The sequence below is a fragment of the Barbus barbus genome, assembly GCF_936440315.1.
Source record: "Barbus barbus genome assembly, chromosome: 26".
Lineage (NCBI taxonomy): Eukaryota > Metazoa > Chordata > Actinopteri > Cypriniformes > Cyprinidae > Barbus > Barbus barbus.
The window spans coordinates 4,175,690-4,188,004 of NC_136754.1; the positions used below are offsets into that span (position 1 = coordinate 4,175,690).

At 38.4% G+C, this 12,315-nt stretch overlaps 1 protein-coding gene across 1 annotated transcript; it reads left to right on the top strand.

The window, feature by feature from the left end:
• Positions 1-1,421: 1,421 nt before the first annotated feature.
• Positions 1,422-11,735, top strand: LOC306846127 (C-type mannose receptor 2-like). Its single transcript, XM_079379252.1, has 6 exons — positions 1,422-1,468; positions 6,676-6,747; positions 6,825-7,187; positions 7,264-7,593; positions 10,730-10,824; positions 11,069-11,735. Exons 2-6 carry the CDS (start codon positions 6,711-6,713, stop codon positions 11,204-11,206), a joined length of 963 nt encoding a protein of 320 aa, XP_079235378.1. The 5' UTR covers positions 1,422-1,468; positions 6,676-6,710; the 3' UTR covers positions 11,207-11,735.
• The last annotated feature ends 580 nt before the right edge of the window (positions 11,736-12,315 follow it).

Here is a 12,315-nt window from a genome sequence, read left to right on the forward strand (position 1 = left end):
GCATATAAATAGATACACACAAACACACACACAATTTCACTTCATCTGCTACAAATAAAAATGTTCTAAAATCATGTGCAAAGAATACTGCTGTTTCAACCTAACCCACTGCCATAGTAGGTATGGTTGGTTGTAATACTAAAAGAAAACATGGACATCAGTTTACGTTTTGTGTGTGCATTTCTAAAGATGTATTCACATTATGCTCTTTGAAATGTTATTGGTGAAATCACATAATTCCAATAGGATTTTGCTAAATCATAACTTCACATGAGGAAGAAAATGTTCATCACGCAGATTTTGCTGTGCACATTGTTTATTTTATTTTTTTTCATTGTTAAAGGCTACTGGTTTCTTGTAACAATGTAAGTTACAATTGTCAGGACATTTACTACAGTACAACACATGTATGTATGTGTATAACTCATCATTCACAACTGTGAGATCATGGTTGTTCTATAATCATGGTAATTATCTACACTTTTTCAGTGTGTCAAGCTCCAGGATTTTGTCTCTACGTCATGACTGTATTAACTTATTTTTTCAATTTGAGGATTCATATGTGTCTGAAACCAGTCAAGCTATAACCATCTCTGATTTGTTGTTCTGCATTCATTAATATATGGGAGAAATTAGTGATTTTGTCTGAAATGTGACCTTCCACCCAGATATAATTATGTCTGACAGGCTCAACAGAGCAAAAAACACCTAGACAAGTGAATAAAGCAAATTTGTATGATTTTGGGAAGCTAATGTATATAAAAAACTTATTGAATGTTTTCATTCAGTGTCAAAATAGGGTAAGATCTTCTGACCAGTGACAGCATGCAACACAATCTTCAATGAAAATGAGCTCTTTGAATATCAAAGTTGTCTTGTCAACAAAATATATGCACATAAGTTTATTTTAGACATATTACATGTTTGCTTTGAGAGAATATAATATGTTATTGTGCAGACTAAGTGTCCTTATCTCATTCTTATACTCAATGGAATGCTTCTGAATGGAAGACCCGCAAGTCCTGGGTTGCAGCGCTATACTGGGGACCAGAAGGCCAAGGAGGCTCTTAAATGCAAGAAGTGTAATCTGGTGTGGGGGAAAATCTGTGAAATTTTAATGTAGTGAAATTAAATGGTGTTAAATGGTGCAGAGTGAAAGCATTAACACATTTGTAAAAACATCTTATAAACAAATCAGCTAGGGGTAGGGGATTTGTTAGACAAAATAGCTAAAGGCCTGGTCCACATTGCAGCTTATTCTGTTCTGGCCAAGAACCACCCTTCTAGACTATTTAATGTGAAATTGCCTGGAGAGAGCAGGGCGTGTTAAAATATGGGGTGAGTAATAACATTAGTTTAACCAATAAGAAATTAGCTACAGGGGTGAAATCCCAATTTAATGTGTCTACCACCCTCCTTAGGTGTCAGTCGAAGCTGAAAGTCTGAAAGGATTTACAGGACCAAAAAAGTAAGAATTTTAAAAAAAATCACATCTAACTTGATTTGTTCATATTAGTGGATGTTAAATGATAGATCTAGAATAATCGGAGTCAGTAGGGTTCCTTTCTTTGTGCACAAGTGTAGGAAAAGGCTGTTTTGAAGCCAGAATGGTGGTTGCACCTACTGATTTGATTTACAGCATTTGTTTTCTATGGTGCCCGGGAGGGGTCGTCTTCAGTTCACTTACTTTTGTCGTGGCCACGACATATTAAGTCGTTGGAACATCATATTAACTTGTGGGAACGTGATATTATGTCGTGGCCACGAGATCGTTTTGTCGAGGTAACCTATGTGACCATGGTAACCCGGAATTATCAGGGATTCACTAATATTTTATTTTGAATTAAGAAATTGTTATTTTAATTATTATAGAAATTAATGGAAATGGATGTTTTTCCCTCAACATAGCATCTCAAGGCCACGACATAAGGATGTTGTTACTTCAACAAAACAATCTCAAGGCCACGAAATAATATCACATTCCCATGAGTTAATATGACGTTCCCACAAATTAATATCTCGTGGCCACGACAAAACTAAGTGAACCAAAGACGACCCCTCCCGGACACTGTAGTTTTCATATATACCTATTACTAAATATTTTCACAGAACTGTAGTTTGAAGGTATAGGTTGTTTCAAGCATCCTGGAGAACTACCACAGTATTTCTTAGGTTATCCCTGTTGCTTCTCTGTTGCAGTCTCTTAATGTAATCCAAGACTGATTAGATGATGGTGCGATCAGATTTGGTTTTGTGATCTCTATATGGGTAACACCATCTGTTAGGGTTGTCTTTTTCATACAAAAATCTCACTGAATAATTGCGGTATTCACAAAAAAAGAATGTTTGGTAATCTAAAAATTTCCTTCTGGCACACTAGCAACATATAAATATCCATCAAATGTGCCCAAATATTGGCTCAGTACTGTATACACATTTTTCCCCATTTTTTAATGGGGAAATTAGAATGTTTAGGTTCAATTAGAATGTTAGAATAAATTAGAATGTTTAGGTTAAAGTGAGGACTGTGGGTGGGGTGTCGTGTCTTCCACCTTCTCTTCCTTGTTCCCATGTTTCTTTATCAAATGATGACTCCTCCCCTTCACTCACTTCCTCTCTGCTTTCTAATAGTTTACTTCTATCTTTCACCATTTTATGTGCATCTTCAATTAATTTTTCTGTTTGTTTAATTTTCCTTTCTATTTCTTCTTCCATAGCCTCTGCTTGTGCTTCAATCTCCTTTTCCTCATCTGCTCTAAAGTTTCCTCATTTCCTGTTTTCCCTTCCCTTTTGCTGTTGCCTTTAGTTTTATGATTTTTTATCAGAGTTTCCATTTCCTCACACAATGATACATCAAATGTCCCTTCCTTTGGCCATTTTGTCATAATTTTTTTGGTTCTCAGCAGTGTGGATTTTCACCCTCTGCTCCAAACCAATCCTGTTTGTGACGCCAATTTGTCGTGTCTTCCACCTTCTCTGAAGAATCACTCTTTAAGCCTTGGGATTTTGATGCCAGAATTTAGATTTGATTATCAGAGACAATAAAACCGAGAGACCCTGCAATGAATCTCCCGAATCTACGTTCGTTCCTCTTAAATACAGTTTTATAGTATAGAAGGCGTGTTCTATACATTTTCTATAGCGTTAATATTTCTAAGAAACAGTCTCCATCAGTTTGCTAGAGCAGACAATAGCCCCTCTTTATGTAACGTTAAATGAAGAGGCATGACTTGGTCATGACAGGATGTGCAGCTTTACTTTAAACCATACGTCTACACATTCCCTTTTTCTGCAGGCCTCTACACATGCAGACAGATACAATTTTACAATAGTAGAATAACTTGATACATACGTGGCTATATTCACATTGATTACACAAATAAAACTCTTCGTCAGGGGTTTTTAGGAAAATGGCCTAATAATTATATTCACTCTTAAAAATAAAGGTGCTTAAAAGGTTCTTCACAGCGATGCCATATAAGAACCATTTTTGGTTCCACAAAGAACCATTCAGTCAAAGGTTCTTTAAAGAACCATCTCTTTCTTACCTCTTTATAATCTGAAGAACCTTCTTTCGCCACAAAGAACCTTTTGTTAAACAGAAAGGTTCTTCAGATGTTAAAGATTCTTTATGGAACCATTTAGACAAAAAAGTTTCTTCTATGACATTGTGACCCTTATTTTTAAGAGTGTTGAACAATAAATTTGTGAATGTTCATATTTTCGGTTAGTGGAGTCATAGCAACTGCAGGCATTACTAGATAGTAATGCAAAAACGTCTTGTAAATGAGCTATTTGAATATCAAAGCTTCTCATGTCTTGCATGTAAATCAACATAAAATCAGCCTGTGCAATGTTACACTTTTGTTTTCAGTAAGTTTAAATATTTTTGGTACAGACTGTAGACTGGTATAAATAGCCTTTTCCCACACATGCTAGTATGGCAAAACTCAGTGTATTTATTATTTATCAACACTACATAAAGATAAAAAATAAAAATCTTTGTACGATATTATTAAACATTGCTATTCCATGTGGTTAGCAATGTAATTCAGTCAGCTGACTGAGCGGCTCAAAGATGCAGATCTAAAATAGGACGCAATCCTCCATCCTCCTTGGAACTATGAAGTACCGGCTGTAGACCTCAGACTCTCTTTCGTGAGGAGGACCACCTCGATGGCCTCCTATCTTAAGAGAGTATCTACCTCTTGTTCCATTACCAGAGCCAACGTACTCGACGTTCTCCGTGTCAACCTCCTCGGAGGAAGACCGGACAAACGCCGCGGCCGCTGCCCGAGGGGAAGTATCCGCCTGGCCATGGGATCTGATGGGTGAGGACGGAGATAGAGACTCGCTCGTCTCCGATCCCTCCATCAGATACCATTGCGAACCCCACGAACGCCGCCGCCTCGGCGGAAGCGGGGCCAGTGCCATGGGGAACGCTAGTGAAAGAACCCTCACTGGAGAAGAGGCGGACGAGAACCAAGCGGAAGAGACTGAGATGTGTGCTCGCTGGAGACCGCTGCGCCCTGGAACACCATATGTGGCAGGGTTAGCAGATCGATCTCCTGAGGGCACTGGGGGAAGACGAGCACCGTACGTACGCTGCAGTGACCGTTGCTCTACCCCAGCGGGGCTACCCTCATAAGCCCTGATCCACTGACATCAGGGCTTCTTGGTCGAAGACCTCTTTGCCTGCTTGGCTGGGAGGTCTTTGACCGCGCACCCTTCTTACCGCCCCAACCCCGCTCCCACGGGGGCGAGCCTGCCTATATGAGGAGCCAGCACGCGGCAGGGGCTGCTCTCGCCCAGCAGCCCCGTGAGCTAGAGAACGACGAGGGAGAAACCGCTGGAATGCCGCCGCCTGCCTCCCGTCACCAAAAGGCCAGAAGGCAAAGTGGGGCATCCAGAAGGAAGATCCAAAGATGCCTCTCCGCCGCCACCTGGGCTGCCACAGATCGTTTCCCGACGGTCTCCTAGGTGGCGCGGAGAGACAAATCAGCGGTTTTGCGGAGTTCACGGATGTCCTCCGCACTAAATCCCTCGCCCTCATCCAACTCCTTGAGCAGGTCAGCCTGGCATGCCCAAAACACCACCATGGTGTGCAGACATAAGCCAGCCTGACCTCCTGGCGCGTACCCCTTGCCTTCAGAGACGACGCAGCATCTGGGGACAGATAGCTCTGTAACCACACTCACTCGTCCCCATCAGAAAGGAGGGCCTTTCGGGAGCAAAGCACGCGCAGAGGAAGGCTCCCGCAGCACAGGCAATCAGCCCCCTCGAGAGCCACCTCCGCATGCCTTGCTCCCAAGTAAAGCACACACAAGCCGTGTGTATCCCCCGCATACAAAAAACGTTTGTAGGGAGGAACACACCGCCCGTATTGCACCTTGCTCCCATGTTAGTAACAGACAGATAACACAAAATACTCACGGAGATACAGAGCGCTAGCTGAAAGAAAAAAGCTGACGCCGGTTTCACCGCACGTGCTTTAATGCCAGCTGGTCATTACGTCACCTCGCCCGTGACGTCCTGCCATCCATTGGACAGATTTCATTTGTATTCAGAGCCGGTCACGCTGAAGGTGTTCCCCAAAGCGTCTCTGGATGCAGCTCGAGTTCCTGAAGAGGAACTGAATGCTCAGAAATGATTTCAATAAATTTACATTATTCTTACTGCTGTTGTGTTTTCAGCTCCGTTTTGCTGAATATCTGAATGTTTATTTATCTTTGTGCCCACATTGTTTTGACCTGGATAAATATGCATTAACTGCGCATAGTGAAATACCAAAATTTGTTTATTGTTTAATGTTATTATAAATTATTTTTTAGATATTATTTTGCATAACAAGGTTAATAATTGTCTTTTATTGACAATTTTATATATATATATATATATATATATATATATATAGCCCTGTATATTTTAATTAGATTAGATAAGATGTTACAACTGTGGGGCACGTTGTCACATTTCACTTACATTCTTTTGGGGTTAAAAAATAAAAAGAATACACTGTGTTAATGAAACAAGACCAAATATTTGCACCAGACGTGTGAAATTAATGTGAAACAAATAAATACTCTGAACCCCAAGAGGATTTTCGTAAACTGAGAAAGACAAAAAGGCTTTTGGTTGTGCCCTGCTTTACCCTGCAGTACCTGGTTCGGATGTCAGGTGGAAGTATTGTCAGGCAGGAGGTTATAACCATCATTTATTTAGGTAATAAGAGAACTCTTGGAGAAAGTATGTCTCAATTTTATTTATTTTTTAATAATTAATAACAGCTTAATTACGTACAATATTCCTTTGTAAGTATTTTTTGTAGACAATATTTTATCATATTATGGGAAGGTAAACAACTCATTTTCTGATATCATTAACATTTTATATTATTCAAATTAACAAATTCAATTGACACTGCTTTGAGAATATACATTTTATCAGTTCATATAATTCCTGGGTATCAAACCCACTACCTTAGTGTTTCTAGTGCCATGCCACTGTTAAGTGGGCGCTGCCTAAGCTACAGGAACTTTAATCAATGCTAACTTTAATCAAACTAAAATCAATGCTACCTACTATGTTTGCAGTGTAAGCATTTCTGTCATTTACCTCACTCTACAAACAAAACTGTGATACAAAAAATAGATGATGTGTTTGATCATCTCTTAGAATACACCAGTGAGGATCTGTGTGAGCTAGCAGTCATGGACAGGAGTTTGTTTGTGCTGCTTCTGCTGTCAGGTTGGAGTGGTTATTTATAATTTGTATTTATGATGATGTGTTCACATATAGATGGTTTAACATGTTGAATTTAACAGGATTCTTCTGGAGCAGTTCTGGTCTTTTGCATCCATACCACTATATAAATACAACAATGTCATGGCCAGAGGCTCAGAGTTACTGCAGAGAGAGATTCACTGATCTGGCTACTGTAGACAGCATGGGTGATGTGAACAGGCTAGTAAATGTCGTGGATGCTGGATACAGTGGATCAGTGTGGATTGGACTGAAGAGGGGGACACACAAACGCTGGGTTTGGTCTAATGGAGAAAACACAATTTCTCAGTACTATAACTGGGATTCAGGATACCCACGTGGGGATGGAAATTGTGTAGTTATTTATTCGGGAGCTTGGCGTGATATACCATGTAGCAATACATATTATTTTACATGCTATACAGGTAAGTTCTTGTAAAATGATGAATGTCCAGTTTAGCTGTAAAAGATGAGCCTCAAACTCTTTTTTTTTCTCAATAGGAAATACTTCATACCTAATAGAAACTAACAAAAACTGGGCTGATGCTCAGAGCTACTGCAGACACGATTACACAGACCTGCCCACCATACACAACTCTGCAGAAAATGACTATGTATCTAAAAATATTCCTCATGACTGGTGTGTCTGGATTGGTCTGTTCCTGGACTCTTGGGAATGGTCTGATAAATGGAGTCGCTTCTTCAGACACTGGGCAGCAGATCAACCATCCCAGAGTGGATCTGGTGACTGTGTTGGTATGTCAAGAACCGAATCTGGCAAATGGGCTCACTACAGCTGTGATCTGCAGCTGCCTTTTATCTGCTATGGAGGTGAGTTTCCCCGGTTAACAGAATTAAATGATTCAAATGGTTTGTAGATCCACAAAAGACATCACAAACAACTGAAATATGATTTCCTTCATTGACGTTGGGTCCATAATTTACCCGTGGATATAACTGCCATCCGGGCATCACTACTCCATATATATTTGGACACTGACACAATTTTCATAATTTTGGCTCTATATGCTACCAGGATAGAATTCAAATGAAACAATCAAGATAAAATTGTAGTGCAGATTTTAAGCCTTAATTCAAGGAGTTGAACAAAAATATAACACAAAATGTTCAGGAATTACAACCATTTTTATATACAGTTTCTGGGGGTCATATGTAATTGGACAAATAACTATAATCAGAAATTAAATGTTCATTTGTGTAACATTTGGACCAATAAGACACACAACTATTTGTTATATTTAACAAATAATCTCTTATGCCCCCTCACCTAACCCAAAAGGCCAACTATGAGAGTCTGTGGACCCTTCCCCCGAAGTGCACTTCGGATGGGTTAAATGCAGAGCACGAATTCTGAGTATTGGTCACCATACTTGGCAGTAATAGCAGAATTAAGTTGCCATCAACTGATCTGTCCGTCCAGCGAACATTCAGTGCAAGTTCGTATCAACTCTAAGAAAGGATATTTCCTTGGCCACAGGAAATACTTTCCTATTAATGCATTAGAGCATGTAATGAGGGTCAAAATCGTAAAGAGACATTTAATTTGCAAGGCAGAACCAGAAACTCATGTAATTTGTGCACACAACTTTTATTAACTAAACACTAACGCAAACTAGTCTAACAAACAAACTAACATACATACGTACAATCACTCATACATGGGGAAAGGGCAAATGAGAGTTGATCGATGAAACCATCAGGAAAACCAGAAAATGCAGTTATGGAAAAAGTAATTTAACCACCTGAGTAAAACCATCAGCGCCCTTTATAACGGGGTCTATAACTTGTACTAATAACCTCTGTTTCGTTTAGTTAAATGTACAATACTTGCAATGCGTTTGGTCGTGACGAGTGTCCGGAATGCAGTCTCAGATGAAAGTCTTAATGGTTTCAAGGTTTTGGATTCCCGATCACGTTCTTCCGGGTTGAAGAGTGATGAATTCCAAAGATGTTCTGAGGTAGAAATGTTCTTCCAGGTTGAGATTGGAAAAAAAGCTAAGAAAGAGATCTGCTGAGGTCCGAGGAGCTTTATTTGAATGGAAAGACAAGACTGCAAGGCCTGGCACAAAACTTAAAAGTGTTCAGAAGAGTTTTAGCTCACATCTTCCTCATCCTCTTAGAATCTAACAGAACCGCATCTGACTGCCGGGGCATCACTTAAGTGAGAGCTTTATCTGCTATAGAGGTAACACCTCTGGGGAGTCAAAGAGCCTATGGTGACTTGAACTTTTGGAGGGAAAGTTTACGACTCTTTGTCTCCATGTATGGTAATTTGCATATGAACCAGATTGGAAGTTTATATACAAACTATTAACGTTTCGTAGAACACATATATTGCATAGGTATCAACATATAATATACACTCTCAGTTAGATCATCCGAAGACGAATTGATAGAGACCGAACATGATATACATGAGGTAATATTTACTAGTGTTCTATCATAAGCATGCATAAAACAGGATACAATACACAAAAACATATACAAGCACCGTAATAATATGCACAATGACCTAGATATGTGTGTTCATTCAAAGAAAGGTTTTTCTATTTTTCTACTACTCTCTCTCACACACACACGACGTGCAAAACTCTGCATTTGAACAATAGCAAATACTTAAACTAAGAACAAAATATACGTATGGTCGCTGATTCAGAAGCGCCAGATTGTCATAGCAAAGTACCTCCTCTCCTAGGTTCACGAAACAGTAAATGCGTTGTGATAACATCAGGGTGGTGCTGTTCTGTTGTAAGTAATCTTAATGATTCCTAAATGCATCTACTTTCGGAAGGCCAATTAAAGAGCTTTTGCTTTCACACAGAAACACACAGCGTCTCCCTGTCACGGCTGCATCAACACTACTGTGGTTACTGGAACAACAATGCCTTCTTTCTTTGCGTGAATTATGAAAATATTTCCACACCGTGACATAGACATGTGGGGGCGTGTTTGAATAAGCTGTTTTAGCGGGGCGTGGCAGAGTCATAACTTTGATAAAGAATATCTCTTTGGTTTTGAGACTTTAGTTTTTGCAACTTCAGGGGTCTTATCTATGCTCAATTAGCTTGTACCACTCCAAAGAGAAAGAAATATGACCCTTTAACTTAATTAATTGCTAGATGTTCTCCCAGCTGAATCTTTTCAAAATGTCTTGCTTTTTCAGCCCTTTGTGCCCCCGTGCCAACTTTTTTGAGACCTGTAGCAGGCATCAAATTTGAAATGAACTCATTCAGTAGATGAAAGTGTAAAATTTCTCAGTTTAAACATTTGTTATGTTCTCTATATTCCATTGTGAATAAAATATTGGCTCATGTGATTTGAAAGTCTTTCAGTTTTCATTTTATTCAAATTTAAAAAAATGTCCCAAAATTTCCAGAATTCAGGTTTTATGTTTCTGAGCTCACTCGTACATTCTTTTTTTTTTTCTCAGAATGTACCAAACTGTTGATTTGGCCACTCCTAATGATCCTGCTATTTCTCTGATGGATTTGTCTTGTTTTTAAAGCTGATTGTCTGTTTCACTTGTATGGAGAGCTCCTTTCATCACATGATGTGGGTTCACAGCAACAGCTTCCAAATGCAAATTGCACACTTAGAATCAACTCCAGAACTTTTACCTGCTTATTTGATGTAGAAATAACAAAGGAATAACCCACATCTGTCCATAAAACAGCTTTTGAGTCAATTGTCCACTTAGTTATGGTCCCTAAAAAAGGGGGAGGTACATATTAAAGAGCTGTAACTCCTTAACCTTTCCTCCAATTTTGATGTGAATACTCTCAAATTAAAGATCAGAGTGTACACTTTAAGGCAGTATTCACTATATAACTGCAACTTGAATATGTTTTGGTCAACAGCTAAAATAATAATTATTGTGCCTGTGTCCAAATATATATGGACCTAACAGTATCTTCTATGTTGAGTATAACTTCATGCATTTCTCTAGATGACAAGAGAAAACAAATTGTGAGATTGAAAGTGACCTGTAAGGGAAAATGTGCATTGAATGATCCTTCACTACAGACCGTCATTCTGGATGAGGTTTGTATCTGCCTTAAACAGTGTTTAGTGTCAAATTCTGGTGCAGCAACACAATTTGCCAAGTATAATGGCTGAAGAAGAAAGTGCTAGATTACTGTACATTAAACCAATGAAGCACCACTCATATCATCATTATTATTATTGCTGGTTTTGTTGTTATTTAAGGCTTAAGAATTAATGAAGTCTGTATATATGTGACATGTTTTGTCAGGTTTTATTTGATTCTTTCTTGCTGGTCTTACAGATAAGTGAAAAACTGAAGAACATAATGTTGGAAAGTGACAGCAAAATAAGATGGAGAAAGGGGAAAGATGGAGAGGTGTTTCATCAGGAGAACAACCATATTGTGAATTTAGATAATAAATGCAATAGGCATCTGTAATGTATTTTTTAAACTTAAACACAGTTTAAAAAAATATAAAGTAATGTTATTGTTTTGAGGAACTGGAAAATATTAGTAGTAGTAGTACAATAGTAGTACAATATTAATAACATTAATGAATCTAGCCTAACTTTAGCAAGAAATATTCACATTCTTACAAGATTATAGGCTACATTTCTTTCAACAAACTCAGTTAAATTTCCTTCGATTCCATTAATTACCATTAATTAATCTTTTTTATATCTTTTAATACTGTAGTTTAAATTGACTGATTTTTGTTTAAACAGTACTTTGGTTCTATATGTGCATTTTAAGATTTCGAGGTGGACTATATGTGCCCTTATTTGATATGTAAAATATGATTTCATTGGCAAAATAAATTTACAGGAAATTCAACAGTGCATATTTTTCCTATTTTAAGATTACTCCTATATTTCAGATTTTGAATTGTAAAAATACAGTGCTCTTTTCTTTTATATTTGTTTCATTTAAAACAGTAATTTAAAAGGATTAAAGCCATTGTGTAGTTGATTTACTTGTGTGCTTTGTGTCCTTGCCTTGTTGCATCACCCAACCTGTCTAAAGCTAAAGACATGAACTGTAGTCCTGACATTCTTTTGTAAATTGTCTTGATACACTTTAGAATTTGTTATTCCTTCAGTGATTGCATGGTGTACAAGCTGTGAAACATCAAAGCAGCGCTAAATACTGATGCTCCATCCACCATGCTTGATGAGGGCTTGAAGTTGGTGTGCAGTTGCTAAAAGTACAGAGCATTTTTGCAGAAAGTTCAACTGTCCACAGAACATTTTCCCAGAAGCATTGCAGACCATCCAAGCAGTTTTGTTTCAACTTTAGATGTACCCTTGAGTTTGCTGATAATGTAGAGTTTTCTGGAAGTCTTCATTTCTTTCACAAATCCTTCAGGATTACCTGTGGTGTTTTTAGAGTCTTCTTTGCAGGGTAGCACCATCCATAATGTTATACATTTGCATTTGTGTATGGGATATGTGATTGTCTTAAATTTAGTCCACAAGTTTTGATGCACATCTTATTTCTTATCCTCTCACTGTACTTACAATGCAGGAATCCATGAAATCCTTTGTGGG